Source organism: Orcinus orca, chromosome 8, assembly GCF_937001465.1.
Source record: "Orcinus orca chromosome 8, mOrcOrc1.1, whole genome shotgun sequence".
Taxonomy (NCBI): domain Eukaryota; kingdom Metazoa; phylum Chordata; class Mammalia; order Artiodactyla; family Delphinidae; genus Orcinus; species Orcinus orca.
The window spans coordinates 31166897-31188375 of NC_064566.1; the positions used below are offsets into that span (position 1 = coordinate 31166897).

General features: G+C 36.2%; 2 protein-coding genes across 2 annotated transcripts in view; one reads left to right on the forward strand and one right to left on the reverse strand.

Moving 5' to 3' along the window:
* The window catches only part of SLC5A12 (solute carrier family 5 member 12), a 41791-nt gene extending 39977 nt beyond the window's left edge, over positions 1–1814 (forward strand). The window contains exon 15 of the mRNA XM_004263932.3: positions 1657–1814. Within this exon, the coding sequence (XP_004263980.1) occupies positions 1657–1809 (153 nt within the window). The 3' untranslated portion in view covers positions 1810–1814. The remainder of the gene's footprint in view (positions 1–1656) is intronic.
* Positions 1815–10049: 8235 nt separating this feature from the next.
* ANO3 (anoctamin 3) overlaps positions 10050–21479 on the reverse strand; it is a 271028-nt gene continuing 259598 nt past the window's right edge. Inside the window, exons 25-27 of the mRNA XM_004263929.3 lie at positions 18357–18437; positions 18080–18185; positions 10050–13111 (exon numbers count right to left, since the gene is read on the reverse strand). Coding sequence (XP_004263977.2) covers positions 12929–13111; positions 18080–18185; positions 18357–18437 — 370 coding nt within the window. The 3' untranslated portion in view covers positions 10050–12928. The remainder of the gene's footprint in view (positions 13112–18079; positions 18186–18356; positions 18438–21479) is intronic.

Below are 21479 nucleotides of genomic sequence, written 5' to 3' on the forward strand. Positions count from 1 at the left end.
TAATGGTGAAAAGCATGGGCTTTAGAGTCAGCCCTGGGTTTAATCCTGGTTCCATGTCTAACTTTCCTTGGGTGAGTTATTTAACCTCTTGGAACTTCAGCTTTTATCTGTGAACTGGGGGAAAACCATGCACCGTGATCTACACATGAACATCTCCAGTGTGCCATGAGGTGTAAATATAAAGTAAGATTTATTGGTGGAACTTCTTAGGTAGAGAAGTGACAGGATCTACATAACCTCCCAGCTCTCCCCTTGTCCCGCTGAGAATTGTGTTTAGACCACACAGGGCTAGGGACATTGTTCCAGTGCTATTAAGGTCTAGAGACACTGTCTGAGTACGATTAAGGTCATATCAGCCCAAGACCACCAGGAACAGCCTGTGGTCAGACCAAATTGGACTTATTGACTTGATACATACAGCAAGGGGACAGGGCTACCCCAGGGGAACCAGGGAGTGCCACTCTCAACAAGAGGGTAAAGGTTTGGGCTCCCACTGAAAGATTCTGAGAAGGGTCTAAGTAAGAGAAGTGGGAATGAAGATAAAGCCACCTGGGGCAGCACTGCTCAAAGAGCAGCAATCACTCAATGAATTACTATGGCAACCGGTAATTCCAAGACCTTGGAAGAAGCACTGTTTCCTGTTGGGGTTGCAACGGGTCTTATCTGTGTCTGTCCTCTCAGCCTGATTACAGGCAGGCTTTTTTTTTTTCTTTTTTAGTGAGGGCTTATTATTGTTCTTTCAGACCCAGATATTTTACTCTTTCAGTACTTTAGGAGAGAGACTCTTCGCCCTTATCACAGCTCCTAAGATGTCATTTGTTTTCCTTCCTCAAAACACCATAATAACATGTATGTGAAGTAAAGCTGAGTTTCATAGTTTTGTCACGAGGAGAGCATCACCTTGACAAGGGCTCAGAATGGGAAAGCAATCTATTTGCTGAGAGGACAGCCAGCAAAGCAGTGTATTGTTTGGATAAATGGATTTTGAGGAAGTTCGAGAAAGAAAGAATCATGTTATTTACTGCTTTATAGACTTACCTTCCCAGGCCTGAGTTTCCTGGAATAAATGAGAAATCCTGTCGATGCAGGTGGCTTCTGTTCTCAAGGCTGAGTCGAGAGTGGGAGGGGGCACTTAGTGTGTCACCACTGGGCTCCTTTGCCAAAGGCTAACCCTGAGCAGCCTCCTGGGAAGTTTGCATACAGGGACCCCTGTTGTAACCAGAGGCCTTGCTGTTCACAGGAAGGGGCGGGCCCTTCTGAGACACAGGTTTGTCTCTCCTCAGGAGGTAATACTACTACCTCACGGGACTGTTGCACTAGATATATAAACTTCTTCACACCACACATCGATGTATTGTGAATGCTCACTAAATTGTTCTTTCTGTTTTATGATCATTAGAAGTAGTACCTACATGGATTGAGGCATCAAAATGATCAGTTAGGAAGTGCCTTGGGTCAGTTATTTGTACTTATTTTCATATCTATCTATCATTTCATATTTATCTATCATTTATTTATTTCATGTTTATCATTTAGTTATTTTCATATTTATCTATCATTTTTTTCCAAAGGGAGAGGCCTAAGCAAGATTCCCTCAGTTTGATTTGGAATACATTAAGACTATCCCACTGATATGTGTCTTTCCATTTTCCTCAGGAAAACCTTGAGAATGGCAGTACCTGGAAACAAGGGGCTGACTCTGTCTTACGAAACGGCCTCAGGCGAGAAAGCCTGGTCCATGTTCCAGGCTATGATCCCAAGGACAAAAACTGTGACAACATGGCTTTAGAGAAGATTACCCATTTCTAAGGCAACACACACACGCATGCGCACACACACACACGACACACACACAGCCCACACACTTCTTGCCCATTGGTTAGTAGACTTCTGTACTTGCCCCTGCTAGAAGACAGGGATGTCTAATATGTATTTACACTTATTCAAGACCACAAATAACATGACTGTTCCCAAGAATATTCTGCAGGTTATTCTTTGGAAGACCCCACTTTCAGGTGAGAAAAAACAGCCAAGCGTTAAGTGCCCGGCAACTTCCTTTTTGAATAAACTAGGGCTTGATTTCATCGTAGTGCAAGAATCAGTCTCCTTGCTTTGTGTTATAATAAACTTCAGGGATTTTGTTTGTTGGGTTTTTCTGTAGTTTTTTTAAACCATCAAATATGTTGGAGTTTGCAGGAGGGGAGATGCATATTAAATGCTTCTCTGCCACCGCTGATAAGACAAGGGAATGGCATCCACCCCAGCATCCCCCTTCACATATATGTGAACTCATGTCACATCCCTGCATCCTGCAGGTGCAGTTAGAACACTTAACTGCTTTTTTTGTTTTGTTTTGTTTTGTTGCGGTACGCGGGCCTCTCACTGTTGTGGCCTCTCCCGTTGCGGAGCACAGGCTCCGGACGCGCAGTCCCAGCGGCCATGGCTCACGGGCCCAGCCGCTCCGCGGCATGTGGGATCTTCCCGGACCGGGGTATGAACCCGTGTCTCCTGCATCGGCAGGCGGACTCTCAATCACTGCGCCACCAGGGAAGCCCAGAGCACTTAACTGCTTTTGATCCCTCCCCACAACCCACCCACACACCTTTAAGTCCTCTTCCAGTCATTCTTGCGATTACAGCTGTCCTGACAAAGCCTTGAAATTAATTTTGCTCAGCAAAGGAGAGGCTGGTATGTTTGGTAAGTAGGAGTAATTATAACTAAATACTCTGCTCCCTTTGTGTTTTCAGTGTAGTATTTCTTCTTCCCTTCTATCACCTTACAATGAAAAATTCAGTCTGTGCTCAGTAAGAAGTCTGGAGTCTTTCTCCAGGGCTGGGTAAAGAGGAAAGGCACATCCTATAGGAAGTTGTTAGGACAATATTGTATAAAAGAACCTTGCAGATAGCTTACCAGCCCACAGGGGATTTCAGTAGCCCTAGGGTCTTCTTTGGTGCCAAAGGCTTTGTCCACAGGATTTCTACTCTTTTTGTTCAGCTCACACCTGAAAGCTCAATGCATTCCATCAGGCTAAGGTGACAGAAGTAAAGATCTTAGTAGTTGAACTCTAGAAAATAATTGCTAAAGTTCTGGAGTAAGAGGGGACCACAGATCAAGAACTGAATTAATAAATGGAGAGGCAGTGAAAGCTTTTTGAAAGAAGCAAAGAAATAAAATCCTTAAAGGGTAAAAAAGAACCAGTGCCATGTGGGCTAGAGCAGAGGAAAGATAGTAGGAAACAAACCAATGTCTCAGTGTCAGGTATATTAGGGCAGGTGACAGATATTTATTTTGGTGGCCAGGTAAGATCAAGAGGCCTAGGAAGAATATGTGTCAGCAAAGAAAGAAGAAATGGTCCAAATAGGCAGGGATAAGGAGTCCCAAAGGCTGGGTGGTTTAAATGTTACCCAGAAGGAGAAAACTTTAAAAGAAGCATGAGATAGGGGAAAAATTTTTATGAAACTGGTGTTTATTAATAGGGAGAGAAGGTAGAAAGAGGGGAAAAACAATCAATAGAGGAATTTAAAAAATAGCTGGAGTTTATAAGCCACAGTCCATTGCTTGCCTTCTCTTCTCCAGTCTCAAAGAGGAGAGGAAATAATGAGGAAGAGAAAATTGGGCTGTGGTTTACAAGAGAAACAAGAAAAATACATTCTGAAAAAGGAGGAAAGAAGTGAAAAGGGAGTACACCGGGGAAAATACCTGAAAATGAGAAGGAAAAGAATTTCTAAAAACGTTTTTGAGGTCCAGCAAGTTAATGAAGGTATTGATCTAAGTATCTGCAAATTGAGAAGTGTAATTACTTTCCAAACGATTTAGGAGTTAGGACATTTTTATCAATTAGAACTTCAGAAATACATTAGATGAGTGTTGAAATCTGGGCCAAACCTCACTGTCTTGGTCAATATGATAGAGAAGGAAAAAAAAAAAACAAAACCCTGAGGATAAGAATTAGATTTACAGTAGCTATATATATATATATATATATATATATATATATATATATATATATATATATGTATGTATGTATGTATATATGTACTATATATATAGTAGCAATATATATGAAATTTATATATATATAGTAGCCATATATATATGAAATTTGGAATACAACTTTCACTTGGAATTCCACAAAACCAAAATGTACCATATAGTTTTTCATTTTACTCACAAATTCTCTCACAAATTTTACTCACAAATTATCCTACAGATATTTCACTAGCTCAGTACTTTCCCAGAAAGTTTTTTGGATATTTTTTCTTTCTCAGTCACTAATTTTTTCACCCGGAGTGTTATCAAAGCATAAAATGACTTGCACATGGAAAAGGGTACTATATTATTATAAAAATATCATGTGATGGAACCTATGGCATTCTGAGGCCACATTTCAGAGCTTTTAGAGGTCAGTATAGGTATCCTGCTTGATTCTTCCTGATTGAACAGATGCAAAATCTAACATTTTAGCTGGAGAGCAGATGGGGATCCACAGGGGAACCATCTTCCAGAGTACGTAGAAACTACATTTGCTGTGTAGTGAAGCAGACGGGAACTACAAGGGCAGAGTCAACAGATTTGCCCAGTCAGTCATAGCACACCTCTCCCCCCTCACTCCTCCCTAGGGATGTCAGCTCAGAGTTGTGTCAAGGCCGCAGGTGCAGTACAAAGTCTGTCCAGGGCTAAGTTCAAAGCCATAAAAATGGGTTAAATTTGTGGTTGGTTTTGTCACAGAGTGAACAGGGATATTTTCAATAAGAGGGGCAATGAATGATGAGCTCCTAGGGTGGCCTAAAATGTGCCAAACTTGATGCCAGTCTCTATCTTTTAAACATACTCACAGATATGGGTAAAAATGGAACAGAATGACCTCAATGCCTCTTTCACTCATTCGGAATGAATTGGTTTTGATGACTGACATTCTCTTTGTCACCATTTGGAGCAAGGAGTACAGCTGATTGACTGAGGTGAGGGATTGGAGTCAAACGGCTTCAGGTTCAAATGTAAGCTCTAACAAAAATGATCTTGGTAATCTTGGGCAAGGCTTTTTGAACTTTAGTTTATTCACAAATTAAAAGGAGCAAAAATTGTCCCTACTTAATAGGATTGTTGTGAGGATTTACAGAGGTAATCCTCTAAAGTAGTTAGCACAGTGACTGACCCGCATGGAACACTCAACTCTTGTTAGTCTGCAGTATATGAAGAAAATGGTATCCATTCCAGTATTCATTTTAAGTTAAATTGGTTCACTGTTTCCCTTTAAGATTTTCAAGATACTGGTTTAGTATATGCATTACTGAATTAGTTTGAAATTAGAAATAACAAGATAAACATAATGCATTATATAAATTAAAAATCATGTCACATATTTTCAAACAGTAGCTCTTTTAATGCTGAGTTTAAATAAAATATGATTTTCCAGAGAGTAACTTTTCTAAAGATCTTAAATTCTCGAAAAAGAAAAAAAAAACTACTGTTATAAAGATAGACAAGTTTTATTACTGAAAAGTGCAATATTCATATCTATGATTTAAGTACTACATTTATAAATGTAAACCTTGATAAGTAAACAGCATCTCAACCCAAGTTTGCCACTCAATGCACAGGTAATGGCAACTGTGATTCTCTAAACAACAATGGAAGGGGGAGGACTTTTCCCTTTGTTTAATTCAAATAAATTTTCTTTAATATAAATTTCATTGTTTTGTGATTTTATATGGTTATACCATTTCTTTCTAAAGATAAAAACAAATAAACCACAGACCAGGGGGCTTTGTGAACAGTATTTCAAAGAGTATTATTGAAATATTTTTATGGTATTACAATCTTAATTAAATATTATTGCAAAGATCAGATCAGAAAATAGAAAACACAGAGGAGTCTCCCTTTAATTGTTCTTTTAGAAATAAATTCTTTTAAAATACTAGACAGTTTAGCTCTCCTTCTGTACATTTGTCTATTTAGAAATCTCATGGCTCAATCTCAATATTGTAAGGTAAATAAGTTTTCTGTAGAGTTAACCTCTTTTATTCAGCATTAATAACCTTGAAGTATTGATATAATCTATTTTCAAACAAATAAAATTTAACTGATATTACCAATGATGTATATTAAAATGATACAAAAATTTAAATTAAGCAAGCGTAACTAGCAAGCGTAAGCAAGCGTAGCTAATTGATTGTAAATCACTTAATGGGTTATTTTTATTGTAATTCTTGGAAAGCGTTAACGCCATTATTTCCTCCTCCATTCCAATCTCCTGACCAAACCAATCTAGATTTGTAAACACCTATATGAATAACAAACACTCATAAGCCCAACTTTCTTTTACTGCACTTTTGGTATTTGAAATATCAAGCTATCTTCACAAGACAGATGTAAGGTTATAAATGTTTGGCTACTTAATCACAAAATGGCCCTTACTTGGGATGTCAGTATATCAGTGGCTCTCTCACTATACTCTCATGACAAATTAGAAAAATAATCCTACTCTATAATGGGAAATATTAGTTGATAATGATATTTTTGAACATCAACAGGAAATTTAAGGTGATATTTTTGTATTTCCAAAATTGTATGCAGCTTTCTCATAGAGCCCTGGAATACCACTAAATTTAATACTATATTTATATAACTAGTTAATTTTAGAAAAATGCCTATAGAATAAGTATAGATATATAATTATTTTAATTATTTCTTTTAAAAATAAGTGCAGATTGAAGTGCATTCAAGTGATTAATGTGAATATTCTCTACAGGGTTAGGAGTGGGGTGCAAAATAGTTATTTTCCCTAGAGTCAGGCAGGTCTACCAAGTGACCAAGTCAGGCAGGTAGACCTAAAGGCAGGTCTACCAAGTGACCAAGTAAACATATGTCAAAATAAGGTTGACATATTGTTATATAACATGACATCTTGTTATATAACATGACATCTTTTTCAGTGTTTTCGATAATGTCTATAACATTTGGGCTACCCAGGGCTTCACACACACACACACACACACACACACACACACACACACACACAAACACAAGTAAACATTAAGAAGATTTTATGACAATACAATAGGTTACTATATATCAAGAAAAGCAATATACAATGGTGATATCATTTATGGACTTGACCTATTTGTCCTCTGGAATTTCCAGAAACAACAATTCATCCGGTTTTTAAAAATGTTATAGCAAGTGTCTACACAGGTATTCATAACACACAGTTCCTAATTATAGAGTCTGCTTTGACACATTTGAAAAGCTAAGAATAATTTCATGTAGTGTATTGATTTCATGCCCCCTAATGTAACTGCCATGTAAGAAAATTAATGATCAATCCCGAAATTGCTTATTTGTAACAGTATAATACAGTCAGGCAGAATTTGTAGAGAACTGAGCAATCAGACCATGTTATTGACTGATTCAGAATCTACATTATAAAGGTTTATGAATCTTTATTGTTCAGTTCTTTCAATAATGTTGACGAAGACACCATCTAAAAAATTGATTCAGTTGATTTCAACAAAGCAAAGAGCTTCCTTAAATTGGCTTTAAAATTTCTTATGAGAGTTTGGAAAGACTGTTTTTAATGATTAACAATCGGCATTGTTAAGATTCGTATTTTTAAGATTTTCAGAGGAAATATTGAGAGTAAAAGGAAAAAACTCAATATTTATATAATCGTCTGGCTAAATATATGGTTGCAACATAATTTCTCATATTGAGAATGAAAACACTTGGAGAAATCCAGTCTGTCTCTTCTGGCCTTCCCCAAATTCCCTCTTCAATTACTCTAGTCTTCAAGGACTCTAATAGTTCTTTCCTACTTGAAAATTACAATATAGAGGCCAATAACCACCCATCCTAGGAAGATAAAATTTTGCACTTATTTTAAGTGCATTTTCATCTTCAACACTGAAAACTGAGACGTTTATTCTTTGGCTAGAGTTGTCACTGAAATCTAAGCTTACTAGATTTAGCTTCTAAAATAGACAAGAAAAAGAAAAACAAGACAAAAACCTTTCATTTCTTCTTCACGTTAGAAGATTAACTAAATTGCAATTGTTTCTCAGTCAGAAAGAAGGCAGGGTGTGCTGACTGCAGATACCGAATAAGAATCCGCAAAATAGACATTTTTACTTTGGTAGGAAAGTCTCTGTGTGCCCCAACATACCAACCCCAAAACATTGCTTCCACAATTACCTTTGCCATCAGAATTTTCTGGCCACTCAATCCCCCTCTTCTCACTTAGAGAACAGCATCAAAAATTTACAATGGGTCAAAATCAGTGGGAAAATCTGCTCACACTGCTTGTTAGAAAAGATACTAAATTTGGTCTAAAGTGTTTACCTGGTAGCATTGAGTGGCACTGACAAAATAATTATAAAGGTTTTGAGGCAGCTTAAATACCACAGGGGGGCTAGCCATCCACATGACAATTATTCTTGTGGGGAATATCTAAATAGATCTCATTCCGTTTTATTTTTCAACTAATAAATATAGGAAATGTTTGCTTTCTGAAAAACAGAGCAAAGATACTGCTTTTCCCACAGAAAGAGTAAGAACTGAGATAGAAATAAATATTCTGAAGAAGTCAATGCCAGCATATGCCTGAAAATCTCATCCCCTTCCTTCTTAGGGAAAGAGGGAAAGCAGAATCGACCTAGCTGACTGTCTAGTGTACAAGGCTCCCACTTTGGGATAGTTGTACATGGAACAGTAGTTTTTTTCTAGGGCAAATGTGTTGGAGCACACATTGGTAGTCATAAAGTTGTAAGGTAGGATGTATAGGCTTCTTCTCCCTGATGGTAGATTTTGATGGTCCAAGAAATTGGATCTGGTCTCAAACAATGAGTCTCCTCTTCCAATCTGTCTGCTTTATTTTACTTTCTTGAAAAAGATACCTTAATGTGAATGTGGCTAGGATGCAGTGGCTCTAATATTTGCGTTCTCCAGAAAGAAAACCATCAAATGTGGTCGTGGGTGTGGTTTCTGAGATGAACCCAGATAGCAAGTACTCTTGAAGGTAACTTAACACCACTACAAGTATGTAAATCCTAGCTAGCAAGAACCTAAGCTGATCAATGATTCAAGCTAAAGCCCAATCAATTTTCCCTTTGGACTATGTTTTGTTGGCACATTTCATTTTGAACAGAAATGTCTGTAGGGGAATGCTCACCTTTCCATCAGAAGTTGAGTTTTCTAGGCCATTCCTAACATGTTTTCTTTTCACCTACTGAGGATAACAGGAAGGACATAAGATGTTAACTGATTCCCTGGACAAAATGTACAACTATTCCCAGAGTTTGGTATAATACTGTGATTTGGGGGAAAATGGAGTGAAAATATCTGATGACTCTAACAGGACTGAGTTGGGCGTATCTCACAGAGAATAAGTGTTCACCGGTTCTTACATAATAAAAAGAATTCCTAGTCATGTGTATGGATGCATACACACACACACACACACACACACACACACACATACACACAAACACACCCTGGGTCTACGTCTCCCTGTCCCCAGTTGACAGACTAATCAATTCAGCCTTATCAGTTAAGCAACTCTACACAACCTGGATTTTCAATTTTGACCATCAAGTTGAGAAAAAAATGGGCAATTTGGTAGCCTCATATTGATAGTTGGCCCAATACGTCCTCTTTCCTTGGCATGAATTATATCTGCTAAAATTCCTGTTGCAGGGAGATTTTGATGGTGATTGATAGAGCCAGCAAAAGTGTGGAAAAAGAAAACGCTGTGTGACAGAAGAACTGATCAAGCTTCCTCCCCCAACTTTGCTAACACAAAGCATTATTAGGATCAATGTGATACTCCACCTGCACTTTCATGTGCAAATGCCTTGATGATGACAATGAGCTTATCGGAAGACACAGAGTCAAAACTTTTCAAGAGTGGGGAAGGGCCCACAAGAATAGGAAACTATTGCCTTGGAGAGCTAAAGAGTGAGCAATCCCCTCTCCCCATACACGCTCAACAAATCCCAACTTAATATTTAAAAAACAAGCAGGATTAAATTTAACATGCAGATTACAGGAAAAAATACCATATCACATGAAAATTTATTGAGTGAAAAAGATTCCTTTTCATTGCATTATACAACAGATAAGAGTCATTCTGGAAGAATGTGCAGCATTCAGAAGTTGTATCTCATCATGCAGTCACTCAGGAGCGTTTTATCTCAAAGTGCGTGCACAGACTCAGACAACTGCAAACTATTTCAGCTATGACCTAGAGCGATTTCCCACATACTGTACTATGAAAATGCTTCAGCTTTGTGCAACTTGTCAAGGCTGACTGCATGCACATATATACATTATTTATTTGTTTGAAAAGACAACAATTTAGAATAAGAAAATATATAAGCAGCATTCATGTAATACAGATTTCCTGAGAATAGTGTGTGTCGTATAAATCTTTGAGAAATAATTTGTATTCATTTGAAAACCATGATATAAAACATTTCTCTCAATTAAAGCAGAGTCTTCTAAAACTGATATACCCATGAGGGGCTGTCAATATTTTGATGTCAACAATGAGGAAGGCATAGCTAGATTCTACTGCATTGTTTCACAAAAGGAAAATTTCAGATAATTTTTTCATTGTTTCTCTATTTTTCCATTGGTTTCAAAAAATATCAGAGAAAGCATTTTCTAAATCAATGTATTGTAATTTTTTATTAAAAACACCTTTCTCTTTTCATGTTTTTCTCTTTAGTAATCAATATGGTTATATAAAAATAACTCAGAAAGAGAATTCTCAAGGACAGAGCTATCATTATTCTTTGCTATAAGACAAATGTCTTTGTCTGTGTCCCTAATTTAGAAAGGGACATAAATGTCAGGTTCATTCATGTCTTCAACAGGCATAGAGAGTATTTATCCTCAGGCATGTGTATACATTTAACTAACAACAACAAAAAAGGAAAGGCAGATGCTACAAAAATGGAGGCGTTCAAAGCTCCTTCGCGGAGTTAGAATTAGTTGCTATGAATAAGCAGATGGCAGAAACAAAACCTCTCTGGAATCTGAATGGAAGAATCCCTTGTGGCAAGGGAGTGGGAGGGAAATTTAGAGTCTGAGGTTCTTCCCCTTGTTCAGTCAGAGGGCAAGCAAGGAAGCGAATAGTTTTGACAAAAACCAATCAACCAACCAACAACTATAATCTATCAGCTTTTCCCTGGAGTGAAAGAAGGAAAGGTCAAAAAAAATTTCAGTGTTAAAATTATAAAAATAGTTTTCTAGTTAAGAGAAACTTTATACTTTTCTTGCTAGAGAAACCCTTGCATATATATTACAAAGTAGCTTTATTCCCATTGGGTTTAATCTGATCTTTATAAAATTTGGAAATAACTGTACTTTGTTAAATTGCACAAAAAATAATCACATATTTGTATGATTATGTATTCCTCATCCCATTCCCAGGGGAAGAAAACTGAGATTAGCTTTGTTTTGCAAGAAAAAGTGTCTTGATTTCTACCATATATTTTCTTAATTCAACTCTTCTCTTCTTTCCCATCCTGCTCCCATAGTTTATGCCTCCACCAGACTTTCTTTAGTTGAATGCGTCATCATTCCTACAACATCAGCCTGTGAACATTCACACTCACAGATACAGAGTTCAGAGAAACAGCAACTCCACAACAAAGCAAAAATGATGTCTTGCACAATTAATTTTTGTTTCTAGTGAGTTTTCAAAAATAAACCAAACCAATCTACCAAAGAAATAATAACAGAAAACTCCCTTCAGTGATGAAAAGAAAGTAAAACTCAAAAAAATGTATGTTTTTTACAAATAATATAAATTTATATTCATGCATTGTTTTCATCAGCTCAGGAGCAAGAGTGCACATTGTTGGAAAAGCTTAAGTGTTGCAAAGCATCTGGCTTCTGTTTTCCTGAATAAATAAGCCACAATGGCGTACTGTGTAACTGGTCTCAGAGCTGCATGAATTGTAACTTGCATTCCATATTGTTCAGGTGCAAAGGTACAAGGAAAACCAACATATTTACAGCATTTCAAGTTATTCTGTGAGAGTGTTGTAATAAATCAGGGAGGTGGAAATTTAATATACTATAAAACAGCTTTCCACAGTAAAATATGGATTCATCATGTTCTAAATGATATGAGAACATGCTTCCATATTTTATAACTCTGTGGCTCTATTGGCGTTTAGCAAAAAAAAAAAAGAAATGCAGTAAAACTGAATCTGCCAGTGATAAAACAGATTAGAATGTAGCCAATGCAATAGAATATTATTTCAATGAATGGTATTCTTTTTGGAGTCTTAGATTTTTGGTTTGACTACTAAAGATGTGCAACTCTTCAACTGCATAGTCAGTGTAAAGCAGCATAAATTCCCTGTGGCACAGATCCAAAATCTCACCAAGAAATAAGGGAAATTTCTATGAAACAGTAAGCTGAAGGGACATGGAGTTCAGGCAGCAAAGGTAATAATTGATTTGCCATTTCTTGTAAGTATCTCAACTCAGCCTAAGGTTCCAAAGACATCCAAAGATTAGTATGTGGGTGAGGACCACATGATACTTTAAGTCATGCCTGGCTTGTGTACATTTACATGGAAATCTGTCTCTAGAAACCTCATCATCACCCTTCCTATTACACTGCAGCTGATGGAAGGTGGAGGTTTCCAAACACACAACTCCCTGAGGCTGGTTCTGAGAATTAGATCCTGGCTTCCTGCAATGTCAATTTAACCATTTTTTTTAAGGTCATGGGTCATTTGTTTTCTTCCCTAGAAGCTTGGATATTTCAAATCCCAGAGATGGCTGTGATGCATTTCCAAGTAACATATTACACATATGTTTTGCCAGGTATGCCTTCCCCCTAGATCCCACCTAGAATTTGAAGTTGCCATCATGCCCACTAATGGTATTGCCCCTGCTGGACAACAGGTATCAACTAAGGCCATTCATGGTGAACAGGGTGACCACTTTTTCTCCGTTGTTGTTGCAAATGTTCTAGTTCAGCCTCATACATCATTTCTTGGACTAAGTACTTCTCCCGTCGTATTCGGTCATATAGATTCTTTGGTACATCTGGAATCAGGTAGGCAATGAATGACTTGATTCCAAAAACAAGGTGCTGAAAATTTAAGAGAAGAAAGTACATTTTCAATGATTCTGAAATGCTAATTATAAAACAGAAGTCATGAACAATGTTGCATTTGCCTTACAATCAAGCATCGGAACTCAGTATGTTCCATCTAGAATATTAATATTTTCAAAATTATATTGGGAATACAATTATTGCCTTCCATCACATAAGTATTCCAACAAAGACATGTTGATGTCACCTTATAAACATTGAATGAATCTGAAATTCACACCTATAAAAACCTTATATATTATGCAATACTGTTATGATATGCTTTGTTATACACAGAGAGATCACGTACAGGGACAATCCTTGTTCGATAGATTATAATACACAGTGTACAAAACACACAGAATACAGTCCTGCCTGTGATGCTGGATTTGGACTCAACCCCCAGCACATACATGTTTCAGAATCTCTACTCTATTGAAAGCATATGTTATTATAACTGCTCTAGAATATCTTCTCTATTAATTATTTATTCTATGATAAAAATAGATTTAAAAAATAAACTGATAAAAGTATTGTATTTAAAAAAAGCAGGGACAAAAATCAGAAGGTAATACACCAGTGGTTAAAAGTACAGATGCTGACTGAGACTGCCTATGTTTGAACCCTACTCTGACACTCATTAGTTGTGTAACCTTATGCAAATCACCTATGTTCTCTATATCTCAGCTCTAAAGTGATTCTAATAATAGTGTCTCTTAAAGGTTGGCATAAAAATTAAACGAGTAAATATATTTGAAAGGAGTGCTTCGCACAGTATAAGCACTACTTAAATATTATCTCCGACTATTATAAATGCATCCTATTTCTTTTCGCATGAACAATAAGTCTTTTAATTTCTCATGAAAGAAGAAAAATCTGATTGACAGACTTAGGATGATCTGTAGAAAAGAACCCATTCACCTAAAGGACTTTGCGACAGTAGTCTCTACGTGGAAAGGAAGAAGGCACTTTTAACTGGGCTTGCTCTATGTGTCCCAGGACTGCATAGTATTGATAGATCATAGAAAAGCAGGTCATATTTTCCCATAGAGAAGCAGATCAAGAGCTTCTTTCCTGACCAAATATTTGATATTCACAGAAATAGCCAGCAATGTGACTCAAGAGTATAGATATAAAAATTAAAAACATTTGTTACAAATTAAATTAGTAAGAAAGAATATGCTCCAAGTCCTATACGATAGTAATAGAGAAACCTATAAACTGATTCACAGAGAGAGTTTGATATGCAAGGATGGCTTAATATTAAAAAGTAGATCTATTTTTTTTAAAGCTAGAGTTTGATACCCATTTATCAAGACACTATCATAACCAATCATCTGAAACAAAAAACCTACAGCAGATATCATACTTAAAGAAAAAAATCAGAAGTATTTCCACTGAAGTTGGAAAAAAGACATGTTTGTTCACACCGCTGCTATTCAACACCATATTGAAGTTTCCAGCAACACAGTAAGGCAAACAAAAGCAATGAAACATAAACCTTGGAAGTAAACATACAAAACTTTTGTTATTTGCAGCTGGTATTATCATTTGAAAAGACAATTCCAACCAATTTAATAGACAGAATACTAGAACCAGTAAGGTACTTAAACAAGGAGGTATGCTCATCTTAGAAAGACTATTTGTATTCCGGCAAAAATCAAGCGAATCATATAATGAAGTTTAAGACAGTACTCATAGCAGCAATAAAAATATCTGTAAAGTTTCTAGAAATAAAAAGGTACAAATAAGTAAGAGAATATTTAAAAATCTGTTAAAGGAGATAAGAATGATTTGAATAAATTCTACATTCATTAATGAAACAGCACAGATTTTGTAAATAAGTCAAAATTTGATTTCTACAAATGTAATTCTAACCCAAGTCCTTGCTCAATATTCAGGGGAACCTGAAAAATGGCTTCTAAAATTTATGTGAATGGTTAATAACTCCAAATAGCTAAGATAATTTTTTTAAATAAGAGCAAGTGTGGCAGGATGGGTGGTCACTTGCTTTATCAGATATGACGTATTTAAATATTGCATTTAAATAGTGCAATAGTGATCCAGGAACAGACAGATGGAGTGATAAGTCAGAATACTGAGGCCAGAGATACACACATGACTACGTAGGAACTTGGAATATTACAGAAATGGATTTACAAATCAGTGGATAGATAAGAGATGATTTAGTAAATAGCAGTACAAAAATTATTTCATTATATGGAGAATAACCTTTCCCCTCAGACTCTATAAAAACTCCTGGTATTAAAGACATGTGATAGGTAAGACTGTAAAGTTAATAGTAAAAAATGTAGTAGGATATCTTTTTGAATAGGAGATAAGGAAAATGTCCTAAATAAGCTATACAAAATAAGCACAAACCGTAAAAGGAAAACAATGATGCGCTTGACTACATCAAAATTGAACATTATCTGTTTACACATAAAGTTAATAGGTTATGGACAATGAAAAGATGTCTGCTGTGTATATAACTGGTGAAGATTAATATGTAGCATATATAAGGAAATCATAAAATTTGGTAACTCAACCAAAAATGGATCAAGGTTATAAATTTACCAAAAAATGAAGCCCAAATGGCTTTCTAGTACTAAAAGTGATGGTCAGTGTCATTAGTAAACAGACTAAAACAAAAAAAATTAAAGCAAAATATTACCTTACTCTTATACAACTGCAAAATGTTAGAAATTCAGACACTATGAAAAGCTGGTGAAAATCCAAGAGAATTTTGAAGAGCAATCTGTTGGTATTACATGAAACCGAGTACAGGTATAAGCTAACAATTCCACACCTGAGTAAGATACTCCTTAAAAACCCTTAAATATGTTTACAAGGTAACATGCCCAAGATTCTTAATTAAAGATTTATTGAGGTAGAGAGCATTATTGTAGGTCTAAGCACCTATCCTTAGGGGAATATGGTATTTAATTTTGATGAAATATCATAAATAGACAAAAGAAATTATAAATCTCATGGATAGATGTCTCTCTAGATCTGAAAAAGTATAATGGGTAAGAGATAAAAATGAATTATTATATAATACCATTGAGGTAATTTTGGAAAAGAATACTTAAAATAATACTATATATATATATATATATACACACACACATATATATTCAATATACTTATAAACAAACATATATTCAAATAAAGATGTGGTAAATCTTCCACAGAAGAAAAGACAGTGGGTGCTTTTGGAGTGGGTGGGTAATGGGGAATGAAGAGGAAAAAAAAAAAGAAGGAATCATTGGGCTTATGCATCCATGATGGTAGGTTGCTGTTAATTGAGGCATTTGATTAAGACTTTCTACCTGAGCTCCAAAAGAAGATGAAGAAGAAAACAGTGTACATTTTAACACACACAATAAAAAAGACTTTTTGGAATCATTGGATTGGAAATATGCTTTAAACTCTTTTGCTACCTATAATAAAATAGAAAGTCAAACTTCATCAGGAGACATTTTTATAGGCCCATAGAGTCACTAAATAATAGAATTTAGTCCTGGATTAAACCTTATTTCATATGCAAAAAGTCTTATGTATGGCTATCTTTTTCTCTCCATAATTTTGGCCATAGGAAACAGATGCATTGAAAGTTTTTCCATAGACCTTAGTGAGTAGATACTCAATATATTCCAGTGCTAAGTTCTTCACTGTATCAAGCTGGTTATTTTTTAAGCAAGGCAATAATATTGTAGCTTCTCCAAAATTTCTTCACAGACTACAATCTAAAATTATTGCATGACTCTGATCATCAAAATCTGTGCACGTTTTATAAAAGTGTTCTCAGACATAATTTATTGAATTATGCACTGTTGCTGTACAAATACACATGATCAACTATAATTAGAGTTGATTGTTCAGAAAATAAGTCTCTCCACCCCGATGAATAAATATGGGTTCTTTTGTTAGATGATGAAAACCAACCTTACTAATTACATTTGGTTATTAGGAGGCTCAAAACTAAGGTGAAGTAGAGTTGATCTACAATGTTGTATTAGTTTCAGGTGTAAAGCAAAGTGATTCAGTTATACATACAAATATATCTATTTTTTTTCAGATTCTTTTCCCTTATAAGTTATTACAAAATATAGTTCCCTGTGCTATACACTAGGTCTTTTTGGTTATCTATTTTGTATATAGTAGTGTGAATATGTTAATCCCGAACTCCTAATTTATCCCTCCCCTTTCCCCTTTGGTAACCATAAGTTTGTCTTCTATGTTAGTGAGTCTGTTTCTGTTTTGTAAATGTTTATTTGTAGCATTTTTTTAGATTCCACAAGTAAGTGACATCATATGATATTTGTCTTTCTCTGTCTGGCTTACTTCACTTAGTATGATAATCTCTAGATCCACCCGTGGACCTAGAGATTATCCTAGATTTCTGATATAAATACTCTTTAACTTACATTATTCAGTTCTTGCTTTTTTGCATGTCATAGTGGTTTCCTTGTATCTGAACCTTTTACAGGGACATACTCAAGTCCTGTTTTGGAAGTCAGTGAGAAACTGACTTCAAAAAGGCAACTAGGGACTTCCCTGGTGGTCCAGTGGTAAAGAATCCGCCTTGCAGTGCAGGTGACACTGGTTCGATCCCTGGTCAGGGAACTAAGATCCCACATACCGCGGGGCAAATAAGGCCGCACACCGCAAATGCTGAGCTCACGCGCCTCAACTAGAGAGCCTGCGTGCCACAAATTACAGAGCCCATGTGCCCTGGAACCTGCGAGTCACAACTAGAGAGAGAAAACCTGCACACTACAACTAGAGAGAAGCCCGTGCACTGCAACGAAGAGCCCACATGCCTCAACGAAGATCCCTCATGCCGCAGCTAAGACCCGACACAGCCAAAAATAAATAATAAATCTTAAAAAAAAAAAAGGCAACTAATATATCAGTCAGAAAAGCGTTTACCTAGAGTAATTTTATCAGCCTGTGACTAACCTCAAACACAATAATGAAGGCCAATCTAGCAGCGAGGATATGCCAGTATTGTAGGGTAAATTCATAGGGTTTGGAACTCCAAGGAGGACCTCTGTAGTCTCGGTACCTAAAATCCACAAAAACAAAGAATTTGAAGAACAAAGACCAAAATGTGGCGGCCCCAAATGTTCTTAATTTGCCAAAACTCCAAAATGACAGTTTAAATGGACCCATTAGCATGAGGAGATGGAATGGTGAAAGCAAAAAGAAAAGATAACTATAATTTACAAGTAAATACCTGCAATAACCAGATTTTCCCATGCCAAGCTCACTCAGGTCAAAGAAGGATAGGCTATTGTTGACATATCCTGTTAAACAACTGGGAGAAAAGAAAAGAAAGCATGTGTGATTCAGAGATTCATGAATTTCTAGTCCAATTCCTTCATTACCAATGACAAGATTTAATAAGTGCCATTATGCCTTTCATTATAATTATAAACTCGTAGCAACTCAGCTCTCTGATTCTATTCTCTGACTCCCATTACAACTGTGATTATGCCTTAATGAGACAGACTCTTGCCTGCCATTTCCCTCCGATAGTTTCTATTTTGCCTTATCACTTGGCTTATGTTTTATTAAGTGTTTACTATGCACTAGGCATTGTGGTAATTACTTCCTATGCATTGAAACTGAATAAATATATATAAACATGTAACACGATTTGGATAATTAACATCAAACAGCCAATTGATAAACATGTTTATTTGTAATTTATTAACTTATTCAATACATATTTATGGAGGACCGATGATTTGTTAGAACAATTCTGGATGCTTGGTATTCAACAGTAAACAAAAAAGGCAAAATTCCCTACTCTGGTGGTTAGGTATTAAACTGTGATCAGGGTTAAGTTTTACAATAGCCTTAGAACATGTATATTATTATTATCTTCACCACATAGATAGAAGAACTACGATTTACAGAGACTAAATGACTTTCTCTAGGCCTATAATTGTCAAAATTTCTGGTCTCAGATACCCTTTACATTTAAAAAAGTTGTTGAGGATCTCAAGAAGCTTTTTGCATAGGGGAATATCTATTGATATTTACCACATTAGCAACTGAAATAGAAATTTATGTTCATTCATTTAAAATAACTATCACATCCATTCAAATAATATGAATAACACATTTGAAAAATAGTTATATACTCCAAAAGAAAAAAACATAGCGAGAAGAATGACATTGATTTACATGTTTGCAAACACCTTAATGCCTGCCTTAATAGAAGACAGCTGGATACTCAAACCTGCATTAAATCTATTGCAATATGTTGTTTTGGTTGAAGGGTAAGTAGAAAATCTGGCCTCATGCAGACAAGTAGGTGGAAGAAGGAAGACTATTTTAATATCATTTCAGATAAATGTCAATATTTTTCTTTGATATTATACCAAAGCTCTATTTGTGGTCATTTCTTAAAGTTTAGTTGTAAGGTGGAATCTTCGTGTAACTGAACTTTCATATGCATCGTTCCATATGGATTTTGCGTTAAAATCCATAGGTCTATCTTGTACTTTGAATTTGTCATTTATCCATGCAAGATTTTGTAACATCAAATTGGGGCCATTTGGAGAACATGTGTTCCCTGAATTATGCAGATCTTCCAAATGTTGATATATTTTTACTATAGACCATGAAAAAGCAAAATTGTTAATATCGTCACTGACTTTTATCGGAAAAAAAAACCCCTATAAGTATGGGGAAGCTTTAAAGCTCAACAAATATTGTCAATTATTTTCCTTAAAATGACAAGCTAGTTTTGTGCATTCTGTAAAAGAGTGTTTGCTAATACCCAAGTCTGAATACTCATAGCTTGTCTGACAATTTTATTTCATGTTAAAAGAAAAAGTTTCTTTAGTTTGCAACTCCAAAAGTTTGCACTTTTCTTTGACACGCTCATCACACTTTAGGATGTAGCAGAAGCCCTTTATGCGCACTCTGCATTTTGTCGAATAGAATATTGAGAAGACATTTATTCAAGGGTGGAGGTTTGGTTAAAATGAATAATTATTACTGCTTCATCAAAGACGTTCTGAAATTTCTTACTGGCATTTTAAAAATGGTGAATGTAGAGTGGTGAGAAATAGAATCATTACTAGTATTTTTTGGTGCCACTGCCTTGAGTGATGCAAAGCCACCAGAAAATTTTAGCCCACTGCTTTTGTACCATCTGTGCATATGTCAATGTGGTGAAAAAAGCAAATAGTATCTCAGTATTATTATGAAAATAGTATTGACCTCATGGACCCTGAAGGAGATATGCAGGCCATGGGTTGAGAACCACTGCCCAGAACATAGTGTTGTTAGAGACTGGATTCAAGTGCCCATTTATCTTATTCTAAACCCTAAATTTTAATTACAGGGCCACACTGACTTCAACTTCACTCCCCTCCCTGGCCATCCTAGACCTCATAACTTATCATTTCAGCTTGCCTGTATCATCCTCTCCATTGCCACCTTGTCTTTTTGCCCCCTTGCTCTGAAAATTTCCAATCTGAGTGAATTCACTCCAGTTTAGCTGCTAAACGTACCTGGAGAAAATTAATACCAGGAAGCCCCTATGAATGTTTCAAACTCACAAGTCCTCCACATCTCTTCTTGAAATGATTCTACATCCCTAGTCACTGCTAATGGAGAAGGAGTCAGGTGCTACCTACGTGAAAAGTCAGTACCTGGAATGTGAACAGAGCTTATACCTATCCAATCTCACTTTCGCCTGCCACTAGGTGGCAGTAAAGACACTAACAAATAATGCCCTAAGGAAGAGGGCTGCCAAGCGAGCCTACGTATTTTAAACCATTAAAATCTGCTTCTAGGCCATTTTGAATAAAGAAAAAAGAGACTTTGGGGTTTTTCACTATGAATACTAAAAACCAATTTATATCTGTTTAGTGTTTTACAGTTCATAAAATGTTACCTCAGGCACCATTTCTTAAGCATAGGTCCAGATTGATGATGTGCCTTTTAGTAGAAGGCAAAGTTAGCACTTAAATCTTGGGAGTTTGACTTCAAGTTAAAATCTCTTGACAAGACTCCAATATATAAAAGAAAATCTCCTGCCTTTATTACCTCTCTTTGAAAAATTGAGACGTACGTTTGTGTTCAGAAAGGCACTGCAGTGTTCTGAGACAAATGAGTTCATCTGCAGGACTAAGGGCTGAATTCATCCTAAACGGGGGCTCTGCGGGGCTCTGCTTGCTCGGGCACACATCCCGCATCTAGATAAGATGCATGCCCAGGGCTGCTCCTGAAGGAAGGAGGAGACACAGCTTCTCCTATCACTACTTTATTTCCTATCACTACTTCCACACCTAAGGCTAACCTCCAGCTAAAAACTCCGGTTTCTCTCTGTCTCCAAGTC